At 38.7% G+C, this 22,269-nt stretch overlaps 1 protein-coding gene across 1 annotated transcript in view; it reads right to left on the reverse strand.

Moving 5' to 3' along the window:
- Positions 1-22,269, reverse strand: part of VWA8 (von Willebrand factor A domain containing 8) — a 403,894-nt gene that overhangs the window by 226,603 nt on the left and 155,022 nt on the right. Inside the window, exon 20 of the mRNA XM_036297783.1 lies at positions 16,903-16,974. Coding sequence (XP_036153676.1) covers positions 16,903-16,974 — 72 coding nt within the window. The remainder of the gene's footprint in view (positions 1-16,902; positions 16,975-22,269) is intronic.

The raw sequence follows: 22,269 nt of genomic DNA on the forward strand, positions 1-22,269 counted from the left end.
TAGATGTCATCCCAATAAATTTAATTTTAAAATAACAATAAATAAATAGTTTTCACATGGAGGTGGAATACTCCATTAGTGAGATGTAAATATTTTAACAATTGATTTGTGTGGAAAGAATAGAAGTGGATTTAAAAAGCTGAGTTCTATATATTATAGCAATAAATAATACATTGATTTCTCATACTGTGCAAGGCTCTATGTTAAATATTTTCATATGTTATTTCATTTAATCATCATAACAGTTCCATGAGGTAGATATTATGATTATTCTAACCTCACAAATCAAGAAACCAAAGCTCAGAAAAGTTAAGCAACATGTTCATGGCTACACAGCTAATCATCATGGAGCTGGGATTCAAATTCAGGCCTGTCTCATTCTGTGGCTCATGCTTTTAGTTTCAACATTATGGATTATATTTATTTCAATTTGTAGTTGGTTTTGGTAACTTGGTAACCTGGGCCTTGAATTATCTCTTTCCCAACATCTAGGAATCCAACCTTTAAAAAAGTTAGATAACGAAAAAGTATGGTAACAAGAACAGAAATTAGACAGATAAGGGAAAAGTATTGTAGCAATCAATTTTTCTAAAACAAAGACCTCATCAGGTCATTTCTGACTAAACTTTTAAAGCTCTTATAGTTCCTTTAAGTAAATGCCAAAAGCATAACCTCGTGTAAATATCCTGAGCAAAATCAAACATCACAGCAATTTACGCTTTCCAATCATAGTTTTAACCTAAAACAGAAAACCCTCAGGATTACTTTAATTGAATAAATACATACATAGTATCTTATCTTCCCATTTTAAACGCTATATGTACTCATTCTTCTCACTGGGAAATTGAGAAAACAAAGCACTTCCCAATGTGCAACTGCGAAAACAAATCTGCCACCATTTTTGTTGTTGCTGTGCATATTTATGTGTGCTTACTAGTCATTATTCTGTATATACAATCTGTATCCTTTAATAAAAATTAGCACGAAATAGCTTTTACATCATTATTTACTCATTTTGAAGATAATTTAAGAGAGTGAAAATTTAAAAGGGAAAAGGAACCTGTATGATGAGAGATCCTCAAAGGTAGAAATTGTCTCATGATAATGGCACTTATCAATTACTGGTTAGTCTATTGTGTTCCTCATAACAATGGACTGGAAAAAAGGAGTATCACAGAAGTAGGAGTCAGATGGCCTTTAAGTGCAGGGTTAGGAGAAACAGGGAATATGGTAAGCCCCACAGGCGAAAATCACACTGAGGACTGGAAATAAATGTGCTTTCAGTTTCTGAGAGAAATGTTCAAGGACCATGACTTCAAAGACTTGGAAGTCTGGGACTCTTATGACATCCTCAGGCTTACTATTTTAGTCACCCTGTTTCCTCAGAGAGATTAGCAGTAAAATCCTTTTGACGAAAGGGCTTATGCATTTGTCTTCCTGGACAAGAAGAAAATGCAAAACTTGGAAAACTCTATCCACATCCTGTCAAGAGGGGGAAAGTGCAAGGAGTAGAGTAGAAGAAAAGGGCCAAAGAAGAATGGAAAGCGGGGAGAGTAAATGAGTCTAGGGATGGAATTTTAAGTCCTGGGACTTAAAAGTTGAAGGATTGCCACCAAAGAAGAAAAACTTGCAAGCTTGCTGTGTCGGCCCACTGCAAGGCTCACTCAAACATGTTCCTAATCAGCCAACTGTCTTTGTTCACACTGTCTGTTCTGACTAGAAGAGCCCGTCCTTCCCCATGTATCTGTTATCTTCCACTCACCCCTTGGTGTTCTAGTGAAATCTCCCTGCTTCTCTGAAGCTTTGCCCAATTCTTGCTTTGTCTTCTCTCCTTCAAACCTGAAGACCAGGATAGTTCCCTTCTTTGGGTTCCTAAACCACCACCTCTTAGGGCACTCTCCACACTGTACGCTAGCAATGTGTCAAGTGTCTCAGCAAGAAGACACACTCCTTGAGGCCAGGACAGTCCCCCTATTCATGTTCCTATCACTGGTGACTCACATATACATTTTAATAGGTAATAACTATTATAATTTGAGGAAAGGAAGAAAAGGAAATGGAAGTCATGCAATTTGCTCTTATTACAGGGGCCAGTAACCTCTTCCAGGGCATTTCTGCTCCCTTTTATCAAACAAAAAGGAAACTGACATTTACGGAGCCCTTTGCTTTCTGCATACACACCCTTTCAGTGCTTAATTACTTGAATCCTCACACCAGTCATGTGAGTGGGAGATAATGTACCTATTTTGGAGAGAAGGAAATTTAAATTCTAAGCAGTTAAGAACCTTATACACAATGGGATTTTGAAGGCAAATACATTCTGACTCAACAACTGGGCTATTTTCTGTTTCCCCATCTTGCCAAACACAATGTCAGGAGATAGCTGCACTGAACTGATGTCATTGAGTCAAAAATCAGTCAGTCCAAGGCTATAAAAATAGCTTAAAACACAAGTCCGGAAACTCCCTGCATGGTAACTAAGGTTTAGGAGGGGAACGATGAGGAAGTCAAGCTGGATCTTTTCTTGGGTAGTAATATTTTAAATGGACTCCAAGTCCATGTCCAGTATTCAGCTTTCCCTCATGTCTCTGAAATGCCATAGCTTTGGGCCTTCCTTCCAGTACCCACTCCCACCCCCGGCTTTTTTTTTTTTTTTTGAGGGAACTTTTATTTTTTAAATTTCTTTATTAAGGCATTACATATGTGTCCTTATCCCCCCATTACCCCCCACCCCTCATCTCCTCACCCCCCTGGTGTCTGTGTCCATTGGGTAGGCTTATATGCATGCATACACGTCCTTTGGTTGATCTCTCTCCCTTACCCCCACCCTCCCCTACCATCCCTCTGAGGTTTGACCGTCTGATCTATGATTCTCTGTCTCTGGATCTGCTTTTCTTAATCAGTTTATGTTCCTTACAATCCATAAGTAAATGAGATCATGTGATATTTATCTTTCTCTAACTGGCTTATTTTGCTTAGCATAATGCTCTCCAGTTCCATCTAAGCTGTTGCAAATTATAAGAACTCCTTTTTTACTGCAGGGTAATATTCCATTGTGTACATGTACCACAGTTTTTTAATCTACTCATCTGCTGATGGGCACTTAGGCTGTTTCCAAATCTTAGGTATGGTGAATTGTGCTGCTATGAACATAGGGGTGCATATATCCTTTCTGATTGGTGTTTCTAGTTTCTTGAGATATATTCCTAGAAGTGGGATTACTGGGTCAAATGGGAGTTCCTTCCCTAATTCTTTAAGGTAGCTTTCATAGAGTTATATCAGTTTGTATAATATTTTGAGTTGTTTCTGCATTTTTCCTTTTTAGAAAAGCTACTATATAAATGACATTAACAAATACCAACTGCAATCAAAAGTAAAAAAGAAAGCTAATATTATAGTAAAATCACGAGAAACAAATTGCAGCAGCTTTTCTTTAAGCTTAAAATTCCCATCAAATGTTGAACCTTCCAACTTTGCTTAAAACTAGCCTGAAAATATACTTACTATACTATTAGGAAACTTGGCCCCTGCTTAATTTCTCTCAGGTGGAGTTTCTACTACTATCTGAGCCCAGATTTGCTCACTTAAATAAACAGGGCTTAGACAAACTGATCTCTAAATATTATCTGATTCTAGTATTTTTAATCCTATAAATAAGAGATCCCTGATATATGATCAATGGAAATTTATTTTCCAAATTCTCAGTAAACATGCATTACTTACATAATCAGGAAAAAAAAATAATAATAAAATTGAATAGTAAAGGATCTGAAACATTTGCATAAACGGGTTTCTTCAAAAACAGAGCCAAAAAACAGTACCCAGAAGTCAAACTAGAAGACACATTTCAATCACACTGCTATTTTTTCAAGGCTCTAAAACACACATATAAAAGCTTCCTATCAAAGTTATAACCTCCTTTTCAAGCAGAAATAATAAAATCCACATTCCTGCAATTTCCCTTTAAAATACCACATTGCTATAAATGACAAAGATATACTTTTGAGTAGTTTGGTCATTAGGTATGAACAAAACAGCCATGACAGATATTGGGGTTGGGGGGAGATCAGTGTGACTACAAAAACAAAATACAAATTCCAAATAAATGCAAGAAAAATATTCACTAAGAAACACTGGGTGGACAAACTAATTGGTAGAGAGAACAACATAGCAGAATGGCAAAGAATTTTCAGATTGTAATTCAGGCAAATTCACTAAGCAAGGGGATTGAGAAGGGACATATAATAATCTACACTAATAAAAGACAAACATGCAAATTGACAGTACCTTTGCTACACCTTAAGCCACGCCCACCAGCCAATCAGAGCACCTATATGCAAATTAACCGAACCAAGATGGCAGCTGGCAGCCATGGAACTAAAGCAAACAGGAGGCTTGGTTGCCCCAATGATGGAGGAAGCCAAGCTCCCCGCCTGCCGTGGTGGCTCTGAGCTCCACTCAAAGGAATAAAGTTTCAATTATAGAAGATAAATAAACCCCAGATACCTGCTTTCAGCCAGCCATGGCCACTGAGCTGGAGTGAGCAGGAGGCGTGGGTTGCCCCTGGCGATGAAGGAAGCTAAGCTTCCCTCCCGCCCACCCTGGCCGGCTCTGAGCTCCTCTCAAGGCTACAAAGTTTCAATTATAGAAGGTAAATAAATCCCAGAATAACAAAAAAATAAAAAAAGGAGAGGCTGGGAGCTTCCGTCACCGGGGGGCTTGACCAGCCTGAAAGCAGCCCTCAGCCCCTCACCCAGACTGGCCAGGCATCCCAGTGGGGACCCCCCACCCTAAAGGGGGTGTGGAGAGGCTGCAAACAGCCATCAGCCCCTCACCCAGGCTGGCCAAACCTCCATGGGGTGAGTGTCCCCACTGGGGGAGGGGGGGCTTTACCAGCCTGCAAACAGCCATCAGCCCCTCACCCAGGCTGGCCAGTCACCCCAGCGGGACCCCCACCCTGACCTGGGACATCCTTCAGGGCAAACCAGCTGGCCCCCACCTGTGCACCAGGCCTCTATCCTATATAATACAAGGGTAATATGCAAATTGACCCTAACAGCAGAACAACTGGGACTGACTGGTCACTATGACACACACTGACCACCAGGGGCCAGATGCTCAATGCAGGAGCTGCCCCCTAGTGGTCAGTGCACTCCCACAGGGGGAGCTCTGCTCAGCCACAAGCCAGGCTGATGGCTGCCAGTACAGTGGTGGTGGTGGGAGCCTCTCCCACCTCCTCAGCAGCACTAAGGATGTCCGACTGCAGCTTAGGCCTGCTCCCCGCTGGCAAGTGGACATCCCCCGAGGGCTCCCGGGCTGCCAGAGGGATGTCTGACTGCCAGCTTAGGCCCAACCCCCCCGGGGAGTAGGCCTAAGCCAGCAGGTGTTCATCCCCCGAGGGGTCCCAGACTGCGAGAGGGCACAGGCCGGGCTGAGGGACCCCCCCCCCCTCCAGTGCACAAATTTTTGTGCACTGGGCCTCTAGTATAATATAAATAAAGATGAGTGTCATTATATTTGATGAAACCAAGTATTTCATAGCTTTGGGATTACCAGGTTGCCGGAGCTACAAGTACAGGCCACTTAGTTATCAAATTCCCTGCTGCCACTACCAGCTGGGACACAGGCAAGAAAATTTCAGAACAAACTGTTCAGCCCCTTCATACATATTAGACAATTATACTGGCATAGCAACATGGTATATTTCTGATGTTGTACCACATCAATCTGCTACGGCTCAGTTCAAATCATTAATTAGTAAAATTCACACATTCTTTAATTTTGGCAATAAAATATTCACAGTATCTCAGTATTAAATAATTCAACAAACATTTACTGAGCCTGTACCAGAAGAAAAACTAAGTTCCTGGTCATAATAAACCTATATTAATAGATGAAATGAGATATAAAGAATTATGTAGAATTATATAGTTACATGATATAGAATTATAGTAATAATGTGCATGGAGTCCTACTTCATTGGCACTAAATATATGCTTACTGATTTTCATAGTGTATAAAAGAGTTCTAAATCAAAAGCTATAAAAATCAGAAAATAAAGCAATTATTTCTAGTTTGGAAAAAAATAATACATTTTAATTTCATTGTGTAAATTAATCAAGAACTTAAATTGGCTTAATGAAATTTATTCTAGAATATATTTCTTCATTTGAAGTTTATCAATATTGGTATAATTCTGAATAAAATATTTGTATTCATGAAAATTGGCCAATGTTTCTCTAGATAATGAGAACAGGATTGTATATCTTTTCTCTTTCAAAGGGACTTGGGAGGCACATTAATTAAATGCAATGACCAAGTTTCATTTGGGTATTGATTATTAGGTATAATAATAGACCTGTGATTATACTAGAGAGAAATTCTGAGACATTTACTATTATAACAAAAATGCATTATGTAAAAGATGTATTAAAAGGTGATATATTTAGCCCTGACTGGTTTGGCTCAGTGATTCAAGCATTGGCTGGCAGACCAAAGGGTCATGGGTTTGATTCCTGGTCAAGGGCATGTACCTTAGGTGCAGGTTTCACCCCGGCCCCAGTCAGGCGCCTGCAGGAGGCAATCAATCGATGTGTCTTTCTCACATAGATGTCTCTCTCTGTCTCTCTCTCTCTCTCTCTCTCTCTCTCTCTTTCTCTCTCTCTCTCTTCCCTCCCTCCCCTTCACTCTCTCTAAAAGTCAATGGAAAAAATATCCTCAGGTGAGGATTAAAAACAAAAAAATATGACATTTTTAAAAAGTGTTGGGGGAACAGATAAAACAAGATGGACAAAATGTTGATAATTGTTGTGACGGGTACAAGGGAGTTCATTACTCAACTTTTTGTAGAATATATTTTAAATTTTCCATATTAGAATTTTTTTAAATGCCCTGTACTCTATATGTAAAGTACTGAACATAAGTTTGCTACTAAATATTATTACTGTTATTGTTATAACTGTTGTTACAACTAGAATAAGAATTAGCATGATCCGATAAAAAAAAAGCATGAGCTTTGAAGGTCTAAGTCCTAATTGTCATTAACTACCTATGTGATCTTGAGCAAATATTTATACCCATTTGAACTTCAGACTGCTTATTTGTAAAATGTGGAAAATAAAAATATATATCTCAAAGGGTTGTAGAACTAAATGAGATGATCAAAAAAGTATATTGGAAATTGTAAAACATACAAATATTAGCATTTTTAATACTTGCTTATAAGAAACTTAAAATTCAATTATAGAAGAAATAAAAAAAACTTATCATGCTTTAAAAAAAAATTAAATCAAAATAATGATGAAATACTGTAACAGTCCAGAGGAAGACAAGATTATTTCTATTTGGAAGAGACTAAAAAAAGCCTTCATAGAGAAAAAAAACATCTGAGTTCTTGAAAACTGGTAGGATTTTCATAGGCAAAGACGAGTGGAAGGAGCACTGTAAGAAGCAAACAGTATGAAAAATGGCTGGGGGAGCAAAAGGTCATGGTATACCCAGGGAGGGAAAGAAACTCTACTTTGGAAGAACTAGAATTATAAAAGTAGTTTGGAGCCAGGTCATAGGACATTCTGAGTATCTCCCTAAGAAAGAGATTTTATCTGATAGGAAAGGCAGGACCACTTTCAACTTTTAGCAGGAAAATAAAATTAAGAGATGCTTTCTAAGATTTATCTCACTGCTGATCAGAAATTACCATGAATTGAAAAAATTTCCTAAAGTATCAGTACTGTGAAAACATGAAGCACATGATAGTCAAAGAGAGAGAGGGCATCCTGTATGAGAATCAGCCAGAGCTAACTTTTTACCTGATAAGAAAGGCGTAATATATTAGAATTCTGGTAAGGGCAAAACCTATGCTCGGTGGATTACAAGAGCTTACATATAAAAATTTCACCGATTGCTATTATTTGGTAAAATGATAAAAAGGCTGGCTTAAAAATGTTTAAGAAGTTGATAAACCTGACAAATAATTGGACTATATTGAAGTAGAAGTGACTGCAAATTGTTAACTGTAGCTCATTAAATATAAATTACGTTTTGATGACTTGTTTTGCAATTTTGCCTAACATCAGAAACAAGAAAAACTGTAGAGAACAGTATGGAGTTTCCTCAAAAAACTAATAATGGAACTCCCATTTGACCCAGTGATCCCACTCCTAGGAATATATCCCAAGAAACTAGAAACACCAATCAGAAAGGATATATGCACCCCTATGTTCATAGCAGCACAATTCACCATACCTAAGATTTGGAAACAGCCTAAGTGCCCATCAGCAGATGAGTGGATTAAAAACAGTGATACATTTACACAACAAAATACTACGCTATGGTAAAAAAAAAAAAAAAAAAAAAGGAATTCTTACCATTTGCAACAGCATGGATGGAACTGGAGAGCATTATGCTAAGTGAAATAAGCCAGTCAGAGTAAGATAAATATCACATGATCTCACTCCTTTGTGGAATATAATGAACAACATAAACTGATTAACAAAAACAGATCCAGAGATAAAGAATCATAGATCAGACAATCAAACCTCAGAGGGAAGGTAGGGGAAGGTGGGGGTAAGGGGGAGAGATCAACCAAAGGACTTATATGCATGTATATAAGCTTAACCAATGCACACAGACACCAGGGGGGGTGAGGGCATGAGTAGGGGGGTTGGGGAGCAATGGGGGGATAAGGACACATATGTAATACCTTAACCAATAAAGAAAAAAAAAGAAACAAGAAAAAATAACTATCTGTAGATGATTAAATTTTCATTTCTTAAATCAAAATACTGCATATTATAAAAATAATTCTTATGTAAGGCGTACCTGAATGTTTTAGAACACTATATTGATAAAATATTTTTCCTTCAAATATTTGATAAAATGCAACTGCCTCTCAAAACTCAAGTTTCTTCACAAAAACAAAAGTTATTCTTGGGAGAAGCCAAGATGGCGGCATAGGTAAACACCGGAGATTGCTGCCTTGCACAACCACTTCAAAAATACAACAAAAAGATGGAACGGACATCATCCAGAATGACAGGAAGGCTGGCTGAGTGTAAATTCTACAACTAGAAGGAAAGAGAAAAGGATACCAAGACTCAGAGGAGGTGCTGTGCGGAAGTGAAATACAGAGGTACAGAGACGCATGCAGAAAGGGCTGGCGGCTGAGGACACGGTTGTCTTTTTCAATCGGGAGGGAGTCTCAAGCTCTGAGCTCCAGTTCCAGGCGAGTCTCTGGGACCCAGACTCATACAGCAGAAACTGGACTGACTGGCATCGGTCGGAACTCGAGGGCAGCTTTCTCTCGGGGGTGCTTGCCGCGATTGCCCGGACACTGAGAAGCAGGGTCTCTGAGGACAGGACTGAGGGCAGCCATAACTGCCCGCTCTGCCCTGTTGATCCCCTGGAACCCCGCCCCACCCAAGCCCACGGAGTCTTTTGCATATGAAAGGCCTGGCCCTTTGCAATCTGATAATTACCTAACAAACTGCAGCTGGCCCAAGGCCCCAGGGCAACTTGCATTGCGTCACAGCTGGCTCCTGCAGGATAGCCTCAGGCAGAGGCTAGATTAGAACCTCCTTAGAGATCCAGGAGCCAGTGTGCCTGGTGGTCAGAGTGGGACCATCCAGATTGCAGCTCCTAGGATCCATAAAGGACACACTCAGGAGCAGACTCAGTGAGCACCAAAGCCCCACTGAAGCAAGTCCTGCCCTGGAGGGGTGTCTCCAGCACAGAAGTTCTCCCACTGCAGACACACCTGATTCTCACAGCCAACTGGCCTGGAGGTCAATCCCTCCCAGTGTTACCTACAACAAGACTGTGCACAAAACCCACAAGGGGGTGCACCAAGAGTGTCTACCTCAGGTAATTGGGGAGGCTGAGTCACTGGGCCCTGTAGGACACCAGCACAGAAAGCCACTCTACCAACACAGCGAAGCATAAAAAAAATGCGGAGACAAAGAAACATGACACAAATGACAGAAATGGAGGAACGCAAACTACTGGACATAGAGTTCAAAACCACACTTTTAAGGTTTTTCAAGAATTTTCTAGAAACCGCCGATAAACTTAATGAGACCCTCAAGAAATCGAATGAGACCCTCAAGGTTGTGATAAAGGACCAACTAGAAATTAAGCATACACTGACTGAAATAAAGAACATTATACAGACTCCCAACAGCAGACTAGAGGATCGCAAGAATCAAGTCAACGACTTGAAATAGGAAGAAGCAAAAAACACCCAAGCAGAGAAGCAAAATGAAAAAAGAATCCAAAAATACAAAGATAGTGTAAGGAGCCTCTGGGACAGCTTCAAGCATACCAACATCCGAATTATAGGAGTGCCAGAAGAAGAGAGCAAGATATTGAAAACCTATTTGAAGAAATAATGACAGAAAACTTCCCCTACCTGGTGAAAGAAATAGACTTACAAGTCCAGGAAGCACAGAGAACCCCAAACAAAAGGAATCCAAAGAGGACCACACCAAGACACATCATAATTAAAATGCCAAGAGCAAAAAGACAAAGAAAGAATCTTAAAAGCAGCAAGAGAAAGACAGTTAGTTACCTACAAGGGAGTACCCATATGACTGTCAGCTGATTTCTCAACAGAAACTTTGCAGGCCAGAAGGGAGTGGCAAGAAATATTTAAAGTGATAAATACCAAGAACCTACAACCAAGATTACTTTAGCCAGCAAAGCTATCATTCAGAATTGAAGGTCAGATAAAGAGCTTCACAGATAAGGAAAAGCTAAAGGAGTTCATCACCACCAAACCAGTATTATATGAAATGCTGAAAGGTATCCTTTAAGAACAGGAAGAAGAAGAAAAAGGTAAAGATACAAATTATGAACAACAAATATGCATCTATCAACAAGTGAATCTAAGAATCAAGTGAATAAATAATCTGGTGATCATAATAGAATCAGGGACATAGAAAGGAAATGGACTGACTATTCTTGGGGGGGAAAGGGGTGTGGGAGATGCGGAAAGAGACTGGACAAAAATCGTGCACCTATGGAAGAGGACAGTGGGTGGGGAGTGAGGGCGGAGGGTGGGGTGGGAACTGGGAGGAGGGGAGTTATGGGGGGAAAAAAGAGGAACAAATGTAATAATCTGAACAATAAAGATTTAATTTAAAAAAAAAGAAAGAAATATTCAAATTGATAAATACCAAGAACCTACAACCAAGACTACTTTAGCCAGCAAAGCTATCATTCAGAATTGAAGGTCAGATAAAGAGCTTCACAGATAAGAAAAAGCTAAAGGAGTTCATCACCACTAAACCAGTATTATATGAAATGCTGAAAGGTATCCTTTAAGAACAGGAAGAAGAAGAAAAAAGTAAAGATACAAATTATGAACAACAAATACACATCTATCAACAAGTGAATCTAAAAATCAAGTGAATAAATAATCTGATGAATAGAATAAACTGGTGATTATAATAGAATCAGGGGCATAGAAAGGGAGTGGACTATTCTTGGGGGGAAAGGGGTTTGGGGGATGGGGGAAGAGACTGAACAAAAATCCTGCACCTATGGATGAGGACAGTGGTGGGGAGGGGGTGGGTGGTGAGAGCGGAAGGTGCGGTGGGAACCGGGTGGAGGGGAGCTATGGGGAGGAAAAAGAGGAACAACTGTAATAATCTGAACAATAAAGATTTAATTAAAAAAAAAGTTATTCTTACGAAGTTTTTAAACAACAGCAAAAAAATGCTGCTATAGGCTGATTGTATAACCCAAAATATTCACAATAAGTATCTATATATAAAAGGCTAAGTGACTGGCCAACTGGCCAACTAGCCAACTGGCTGGTAGGTATGATGTGCACTGACCACCAGAGGACAGATGCTCAATGTAGGAGCTGCTGAGTTACAACTTTGCAGAGTGCCCTCGTACTCCGGGGGGGTGGGCCCTCTGGGAATGTCAGACTGCTGGTTTTGGCAGATTCCCACAGGCCAGGTAAGGGACCCCACCTGCCAGAAGGACCCTGCTCACTCCCCAGGTGCAGCTGTCTGGGGAGGGACCGAGGGAGGTTGTCTCCAGGGTGTGCCTGGTCCATCTCGCCCAGTCCTGCCCCGCCAGCCACCTTCTAATTAATTTCCTTTCAATGTACATGAATCCGTGCACCAAGCCTCTAGTTTTGTATATAAAATAGAATATAGCTCTACAAATCAAAAGAAAAGATGTGGAAGGAGGGAAGGAAGATTAATCTTGAATAGAGTTGGGACAGAAGTACCACTGACAGAAAATACACAGGCATTTCTCCTTTTACCCTCTCAGTAAAGCTGAAATAAATAGTCATGCTATGATTTTTTTCAAAAGCCAGTATGAAACTTGTAAATGCATGAAAGGTACATGCCATGTTATAATCATAGTAAGTAGAAGATACTGCATATAACAGCATACAAAAGTGGTTCTACACTATGCAGCATTATATGCTAAGGGACCATCAAACGTGCAATTTCCAGGCACCATATCGCTTTGGCTAACCGGCAGCAATTCTGCCTCACTTACTGAAAAGTACATGTACTGTGCCCTAAAATCCCACAAAGAAAATTAGAAGGAGAAAAAAATCAATTTTGCTTTCATTCCAACTTGGGTCCAGACTAATTGCTCCCACAAAGAAGGGTGGCAAGAAGAAGGGGCTGTTCTGCCATCAAGGAGGTAGTGACCACAGAATACACAATCAACATTCACAAGCCCATCATGGAGTGGGCTTCAAGAAGCATGCCTGTAGGGCACTCACAGAGACCTGGAGATTTGCCATGAAGGATAGGGGAACTCCATATGTATACACTGACACCAGGCATTGACACCAGGCTCAACAGGGCTGTCTGGGCCAAAGGAATAGACATGTCCCATATCATATTTGGATAGTTGGTCCAGAAATTGTATGAGGATGAAGATTCATCAAACAAACTTTATAAATTGGTCACCTACATACCTGTCACCACTTAAAAAAAATCTACAAACAATGTGGATGAGAACTAATTGCTGATTGTCCAATAAAGTCAAAATCAATTTTATTTCACCAAAAGATGAGGGTCACTTCGTTTTGCCATAAGGGATGTTTATGGAATTGTTAGCTTCCCAATAGAATAGTTATAAAATCTTGTCTAATCTTGAGAGAATTATATGGGAAGAAAAGGTGGGATTAGGCTTAATAAAGATGATAAACCTTGAGATTTCTCAAAATCAACACACTTTCTTAAGTCTATTCAAGTTCCTCATTGTAATTTCCTCTGGTAAAAAGCAATCTTTTAAAACATCTCTAAATTTACAGCTTCAACTGTTGAAAAGTTTCGTTCATGGACTTTAGCCAGTTTCTACTTTGCAGACAGAAGGCTGGGTAGACTGTATCTATCTATAGACAGTTTGTATTAAGAGAACACTCATTAACACTTCATTGTATAATTATACTAACCCACTGCTGGCTTCTCTGTTAATATTTAATTCAAAGCTTCACTTCTAATTGAGTTGGGGTTTTTTTTGAGTAATTATCATATAATGTTTTAGAAAGATGAAGAGAAAGAAAGGAACCAGATCAACTGCTACAAATGGTTTACTTATATTCAAAATAAGTCATGTGATTAAAATAGGCATTTTCCCAGATGGCTGTCACTTTGCATTTCAGTGAAAACACCAGTGACACTACCCCATGAGAGTTGAGAGGCAGCAGCCCTCAACTTACCTATCAACTGCACCTTCACTTGCCTTTTTCTTTTTGTTTTGTTTCACAAGATGGAAATAAGAGTGAAGGTGAGAAGGTGCATAAAATAGAGAGATACTGAAATACCACTGATAAAGAAAATAATTTTTTTCAGAGCTGCTGATGAAGGACCTGAGTTACTATGACTGCAAATGTACATGTTCCCGAAAAAGAAATCTGGAAGGAGAAAAGCAGGAAAAGAGAACACATACTGGTAACTCCATACCAGTCCTTAGCAAAGTACATCTCTGTGTGGGGTACTTGCTATGAATTTGCCAACGAATATTACAGGTAACTTCATCCTCCCACGTATATACCAAATGGAAGTAGTTAATGGAAGTAGTAATTTGCCGGGGTCCAACCCCAGCAGGTCCAGGTGGTCCCCAAAGGTGTGGACGGAGTCAGCGAAGAAGGAATGACACGGAGAGAGCGTTCAGTTGATCAGCAGCCTAGCCAGGATCTCCAGCCAAGTTCTGGTCTGGATCTCCAGAGAGGTTCTGCTGTTTATTGTCTTGTTACATCCGTATTTATACCAGTTGATTTTAATCCTGTCAATTTCTATTACAAAGGTTAGGGCGTTTCTTATCTCCATTCCAGGGAGTAAAGATTATGTAGCTTAAGCATGATTGTTTGTAGTTAAAGTGATTAACTACCCACCTGGCACTTAGTTAAGGAGTTTCATCCCCTCCCTAACTTCAGGGAAAAATCCCTACCTGGGGAAACAACCTTTCTCGGAGAGGAGACCTTGGTTAAAACACACAGCGCTAAGGGGAGCAAACATAGTAAGAACAGTATGCTATATACGCCAGGTCCCTTGAAACATATGCTGTGCAGATGTTTCTATCCTGCAGCGCCTGTGTCAAGCAGCAAGGATGGACCGGCTTCCGGCAGTAATTATTAATAACGTATACATATACCAATTCACCACATTGCACACTTTAAAAATATTGTAATTTTGTCAATTATACTTTAATAAAGCTGGGGGGAAAGAGTCTATAATCTTCCTGAGATCTTAACACTAACATTAGCTTTTGAAAACAAGTTTGAGAGGAACTGAAATTGGCTAAAGTACTCAAAAAGTTCTATTAAGTAGTTTTAACCCACCACTTTGGTCCAATTTTCACTCCTTGACCTGGTATATGTAAGCATGCACAAAGTTAGACCTCATTTAATTAGCTAAATACTAATTAGCACTTAATTATTACTAGAAATTTAAAAATAATTAGTATTGCATTATTCTTTCCTAGTGATAATGCTGCCAGTCTCTGATACTCTCAGTATGTTACCATGTCCAGTTGAATGGGCCACTTAACTATTAAGTGGACACCTCCTAGATTCTATCAAATTTGTTTTTCTCCATTAAAATGTTGCAAATTTACAAAATAAAACATTTAGTCAATTTCTCTTAGAATCTCCTGACTCCTTGGGCTTCAGAAATATCAAGGACTGAATACTGGACTATTAACTGATCATCTTCCTCCTATTGTGATATATAAACTCATCAGGAAAAATGATTTTTCAGTATATAAGAGTAGGTAGAACTTTTCAAATAGTAAAAAAATACCATGAATAATTTATCACTTTCCTTTTAATCATTTAGAAAAAAATGAAACAAGAGAATATTAAAGTCCTTTTCAATAGTAGAGTGATACACAGATTTACCTCATGTGATGTCTACATTAACCCAATAAAGTGCTACAGGTTAGATTTAAGGAAACTGAGCCTCAATAAAACGAGCAATGTGCCCAGAGTTACAGCTCTCTGTGAAAGTATTGCTATTGGACCTCTAACCAGTTAACTGCCAGGCCTGTGCACTCAACCAGTAAACCACTCAATTGGCCCACTTCTTGTAAAAAGAAAAGTCAGCACTTTAAAATGGTATGTCTGAGGAACTAAATAAGGACTATGTTTTGTTTTTATAGGTTAAAAAAAGGAAAAATAAAGACCAAACTCCTGAAAACTTGTTATCCTTAAGTTAAAATCAATTTAAAAAAACCAAAGGTGCTGTTTACTGTGAGTCTGACAATTCAATTAAGGAAAATTATCAGAACCCTCCTAAATATAAAATATTCATCCATTCCCTCCAGAAACACATATTGAATATCTACTATATAGCAGGTACTTCGCTAGAAACTGAGGATATAGAGATGAGCAAGGGAAGTGTGGTCGCTGCCCTTGAGGAGCATATAGACAAGTTGGAAAGACATCATTGTACACACAAATACAGTACATATGACTAGTGTGATGACAGGGAGATAGAAAGACACAGAGAAGCAGGGGAAACCTAACTCAGTCAGGGACTAGCTAAAACCTCCTTGGAGTTAGGGGGAGGGGGTCTGGGAAGAGGGCTGGGAGTGCTCCATGCAGAGAAGAGCATGCATCAAAGACTAGAGCCCAGATAAGAAACTGCAGGCTCTGGCTAATAGAGTGCCTGAAAGGAGGGAGTCAAGCCTTATGAGTAGAAAGGTGGCAGAGCCTAGTCAGTGATGGCGAACCTATGACACGCGTGTTAGAGGTGACACGCAAACTCATTTTTTTGGTTGATTTTTCTTTGTTAAATGGCATTTAAATATATAAAATAAATACCAAAAATATAAATCTTTGTTTTACTATGGTTGCAAATATCAAAAAATTTCTATATGTGACACGGCACCAGAGTTAAGTTAGGATTTTTCAAAATGCTGACATGCCGAGCTCAAAAGGTTCGCCATCACTGGCCTAGATCCTGCAGGACACTGAAAGCCATACTGAAGACTATTCCTAAGGGCAGTGCAGAGCCAATTTAAACAAAAAAGAGAGACTGAATCAGATTTTAGTTTTACAAGTATCAATCTGGCTGCAGAGGAGAGAGTAGATCAAAGTGGGACTAAGTTCTGGGTGGAACTATATTAGAAAACTGTAGCTATAATCCAGGTGCTAGGTGATGGTGAGATGGGCTAGTAGATATTTATGAGGTACAATAGACAGGACTTGGTGGGTGATTAAATTGGGGGTGATTTTAACCCTGAGGTGACTCTAAAATTTAGAAGGTAGAAGACCTTCATCATTTAATTAAACTAGTCATTTAGATAAGAAAAAAAAGAATCATTTCTAAAAACTTATTCCAACAAAAACAAAAAGCTTACTGCTTTTATACTGTTACTATCACTTATTCATTAGTACCTTGAGTTCCAGCCATAATCATAACTTACCTGGTTACCAACCAATAACAGATGTTCTCCAAGAAGAAAGTCTTTGAGCATATCTTCCATCACTATCATATGCTAGAGAAAAAGAAAACACAAGGTTAATTGTGTTTTGCACAATCAAGGTAAAATAAGAGTTAACTATAGTGATGTCTTCAATGGAAAGGAAAACATCTATCATAATAGATAATACCTAAACAATTTGATTAGAAAAAAACACAAAAATTAATGCTGTGGTTATAAGTCGGTTATATAACCAATTAGGTCACTGATACTAAAAACCTGAAATAGTACACCTGAGCAAAACTAAGCCACTCACCAATATTTCAAATATATTTTTCAGCTATCAAACAATGTAGACTTGGTTTATAATATAGTATTTAAATTAACACTTGCTTATATAAATATACAAAAGCTTTCTAAAATAATTGGGGGAACATCGATCAGACCGTCAAACTTTAGAGGAAGGTAGGGGAGGGTGGGGGTAAGGGGGAGAGATCAACCAAAGGACTTGTATGCATGCATATAAGCCTAACCAATGGACACAGACAACAGGGGGGTGAGGGCTTGAGTGGGGGGGATGGGAGGGATAAAGGGAGGATAAGGACACATATGTAATACCTTAATCCAGTGGTTCTCAACCTTCTGGCCCTTTAAATACAGTTCCTCATGTTGTGACCCAACCATAAAATTATTTTCGTTGCTACTTCATAACTGTAATGTTGCTACTGTTATGAATCATAAATATCTGATATGCAGGATGGTCTTAGGCGACCCCTGTGAAAGGGTCGTTCGACCGCCAAAGGGGTTGCGACCCATAGGTTGAGAACCGCTGCCTTAATCAATAAACAAATTTAAAAAATAAAATAAAATAATTGGCAATTTCCATGGAAGATTTTACACTTATTTATCCTTAACAATTACCTTCAAAGGATGTAATAGCTTTAGAATTAAAAATATATATTTTACCTTCCACATTTTTAATGTAAATTAAGACACAAAATAATAAAAGAACAAAATTAAAGTGGTTCACAATAACCACAAAGGAAATCCCATTGCTCTTTTGTATCTCAAAAAATAGGACAACTATTAGTAGGTTACAAAGGCTCAGAAGGTGGGGGTGGAGGCGAGAACTATCCCAGAACAATTAATATCCATACTTTCTCCTGGTTTTCTGTATTAAAACAATACAGGTCTGATAAGTACTGAAATTACTGAATTCCCTAGTTGTAAGAAAAGCAGAGTAGAGTTGGTAACTGAAGCCATGAAATTGATAAGAAAGGAATCTGATTGTTTCAGTATTAAAATCTGATTAAGACTCTCTCTTTTGCTTAAATTGGCTCCTCATTTTGTATCTAATATATCCTGCAGATATTTTTCTAGATTGTCACTTGCTTTTTTTTTTTCCCAATGTGGTTTATGTATTTTTTGATATTTAGAACATTTTCCTTTTACTTGTCAAATTAAGCAACATTTTCTTTCAGAGTTTCTTTCTTCAAGAGAAAATTGAGAAAATTTTTTCCCTTCTTCAAGAACAGATGAGTATTCCTTAATGTTTACCTTGGAGGTTTTTATTTTTTAAAATGCTTTCAGATACACCATGGAGCTAGAATTTTAAGAAGGCTTGGAGTAGGGTTATGCCAATGTATTGTCCCTCCTGGATCACTTTTAAGAATAAAAAGAGACATTATCAATATTTATGCTGAGACAACATGCAAACCAAGGTATATGGTTACCTTAGTTCCAAAGGAGTCCTAGAACACTCTTAATCTGGTTCTAGTTATAATGTGGTCTGGAGACCTCTTCCTTCTGACTAAGATGAAAATTCAATATCAACTTCCAGATAACATTAAATTCTCCCAGAAATAAATGGGCTAATCTGCATAAATAGATAGAAAAATTGGAATGAACACCTGTATAGCCAGGCAAAAAGGCAATGTAAGTAAATGAAAAATAACCCAAGCTATATCTATAGTCTATTTTTTCTTATGTCCTTCTACTTCACGCTTCATTACATCTAACTAGATTATTCAAATCAAATATTAGCTAAGGCTCAGGTCACTGCCTACATCATTCTTCTCATAGCCTCTTGGCCCCCTTACTACCACAGACAATTCCTTAGAAGTCTCCTCTCCAAGTTCTGTCTCTACAGATTACTTCCTATCTCTCTAAAATTCCTATCCATAGTCTTCTGAATTGGCTCTTCTTGTAGTAATTCCTTAAATTTTCCCTATGTTCCTTCATCTGTTCTCTCTCCATCTTTTTACATGCTTTCTTGGGATGAGGGGGGGTGACAGGATAGGGCACAGGAGATTGTGTCTATTCTAACATGGCATCCACTTGAGGACCAAGAAAGGGCCATGTGCAGAGTAAGGGAGCCCCACTCCAGTAACTGAAGAGCTACTTCAGACCCTACTCTCCTAACTCCTTTCTCATCCATCCCATGGCTTCAACTACCAACTCTACACTGATCTTCAACAGCAAGACTTTTTTCCTCAACTCTAGCCCTGTACTTCTGAGTAACTACTGAACTACTAGGTTATTTCCCAGTCTCCTCAAACTCAATATATCCAAAAGTTGGCTCATTACTTTCTTCTCAAAGTCATTCTTTATCCTGTATCTTTTATCCTGATTAATAGTATCATTTTCCACCACCTGGCTCCTCCCTTATCAAGAGTCAATTAAACACCAAGTCTAAGCTACTGGGCCACCAAAACGTCAAGTATATCTATCCTTTCCTTTTTATTCCCACAGTTTTCCTTCAGGTTTTTATGATCTCTGGCCTAGATTTTTATAAGCCATTTTGGCTTCTCTAACTTAAGTCTCTACTTGAGCCAACACGCTCTCTACAGTACAAGCATAGCTCTTTTTTTTTTTTTTTTTTTTTTTTTTTTTTTTTTTTTAACAAATTGAAGGTAAAACTCTCCATCAGCAAAAGGACTATGACTTGCTTTATTGGTATATCCTTTATTGCGGTGGTTTGGAACCAAACCCACAATATCTCCGAAGTATGCCTGTACTGAATGTCACTTTGTTGTTCAAAATCATGTCACTTCTCTCTTCAAAATTCCTTAAAAGACTCCTAATACCTTAGAATCAAAGGTCACTCCTTAACTTATTTAGTCTCAGTCTCATCTCCTATCACTCTCCTTCTCCTACACTGTGTTCTTCTAGTCATGGGCACAATTTAAAATAGCTTTCTCTTTATTTATTTTTTAACTTTTCCACCAGACCATGTGCTTCTGGGGGGAGAATCTTTGTCTTTCATCTCACACAAAGTTCCACTGACTCTACCGCCTAAACAGCCCTGCCATGTATCCATTCTACTCTGTCCCCACAGGCACTGCCTTGTTTAGATCCTTCATGACTTTCACCTGAACTATTACAACAGCTTCCTGGTCTCTCTCTGCCTTGGTCCCAACTTACAGACAACTTTAAAGAGTGAATGCAAAGCTAGCAAAAGAGGAAATGTGCTTAAAAACTTTCAGTGGCTTCCTCACTTCTTCTGAATAGCATCCAAATTCCTTAATTAGCAAGGTCCAGAAGATGTGACTCTTTCCTAACTCATCAGCCTCATCTCGTATCACTCTTCCATTTGCAACCTCAGCTCTATGCCAATGACAATTAATTATATGTAGCTCCCTAAATTGGTTACTCTCTCACATAGTCATGTTTCTACAAATGCTAGTCTCTCTGCCTGAGAGACTCTCTCAACTTTGCCTGGTTAACTCATTTTCCATGATCATTCCAATCTGGGACCAGCCTCTCCTCAATGCTACCATGGTAACCTGCGTGCACCTCCATCTTACTGTGGAGTAACTATGTGTACTTATATGTCTTTCTCCCCCCTTGACAGACCCAGCTCTGGAACTGTGTACATGTGTGTGCACACAACTATGTGTATGTGTGTGCGTGCGCGTACATGTGTGTATTTTCATCTCAGTATTCTAATACCTTCTGACAAGGCTTGACATATGGGAGATATTGTTTAACTTTTTCAGATCTAAAGCTCATTACGCTTATTAAAAGGCTATTAAACTCTCCTGTAATTTCTCTTCCTTAATGCTGCAAGTGTAATATTCCTTAGTCACAGATTTAATGAAATAATATTCCTGATTATGAACACTTAAAATCTTATTCATCCTTTCATTAATTAGCTCAACAGATATTTATTCAGCAGTCACTTCATGCCAGGCACTATAATGTTTCCTGGAAATGTTGAAAAACACATTTAAAAAATCAGTTTCAACATAACGTGGTAAGAGGACCACAGGGCATAGAACAAGAGGAGAAAGAAGCACCTAAATACTCAAGAAACACTGAAAACTACTGCTTCAAAGATGGAGTGTGGCATAAAAGGAAACAGTAATGAATGCAACAAAAGCAAATTTAATCAAGACACTGTCCCTAGAATTGGTACAGCTAAACATTTTCATTAAGAGCTAATTCGTAATGCTTTATGAAAAGAAGGTATGTTTGGAGCCAGGCTACAGAAAGTCCCTCAGGGCCACTGTGTAAAGTTCACAGCAGCCCTGTGGACCTCAATGTCTATGTCATAAGCACCATGGCAACAGACACTATGTTCAAAGACACATGGCCTTCGCTGCTACTGAATCCTACATTCTTGTAAGCTGGCAAGTCTTTTAAATGTTTGCTACCATGGAGTTTTTCAAATTTTCACTTATATCAAAGTTTCCTAATTCTTTTTTCTTTACTCTTTTCTACTACAAGGACAGAGTGTGATATCAATACTTCAAAATAGTATATTTTCCTTACAATTATGTTTTTGTCTTTATTGACAGGAAAAATTTTTTCTTCCTTTGTGTCTTTTTTTTTTTTTAAATATTTTATTGATTTTTTACAGAGAGGAAGGGAGAGAGATAGAGAGTTAGAAACATCGATGAGAGAGTAACATCGATCAGCTGCCTCCTGAACATCTCCTACTGGGGATGTGCCCGCAACCCAGGTACATGCCCTTGACCGGAATCGAACCTGGGACCTTTCAGTCCACAAGCCGACGCTCTATCCACTGAGCCAAACCGGTTTCGGCCTTTGTGTCTTATAAGTAACTTTATTTTCTGTTCATTTGACTACTGCTTATATAAGAACATTAATGCTCTGGAAGAAAGTAAAATCTATATTAGTTAACTGGCTACATAATGAATAAAAAGCAAATTGGGTTATGCCTTTTGCTATGCTATAAATGATAACTAAAATTTTAACAGATTTCAGAATATTTCATTAATATTCTTATTGAGAAAGAAGTATTTGCCTAGATAACTTCAATGTTGTTAATATAACATAGGGATATAAATTAGAACACTAATTGAACAACAAATAGAGTTGGAAAGTGGCAGATAAAAGGAATTTTAC

Source organism: Myotis myotis, unplaced genomic scaffold (genome assembly GCF_014108235.1).
Source record: "Myotis myotis isolate mMyoMyo1 unplaced genomic scaffold, mMyoMyo1.p scaffold_m19_p_3, whole genome shotgun sequence".
NCBI lineage: Eukaryota > Metazoa > Chordata > Mammalia > Chiroptera > Vespertilionidae > Myotis > Myotis myotis.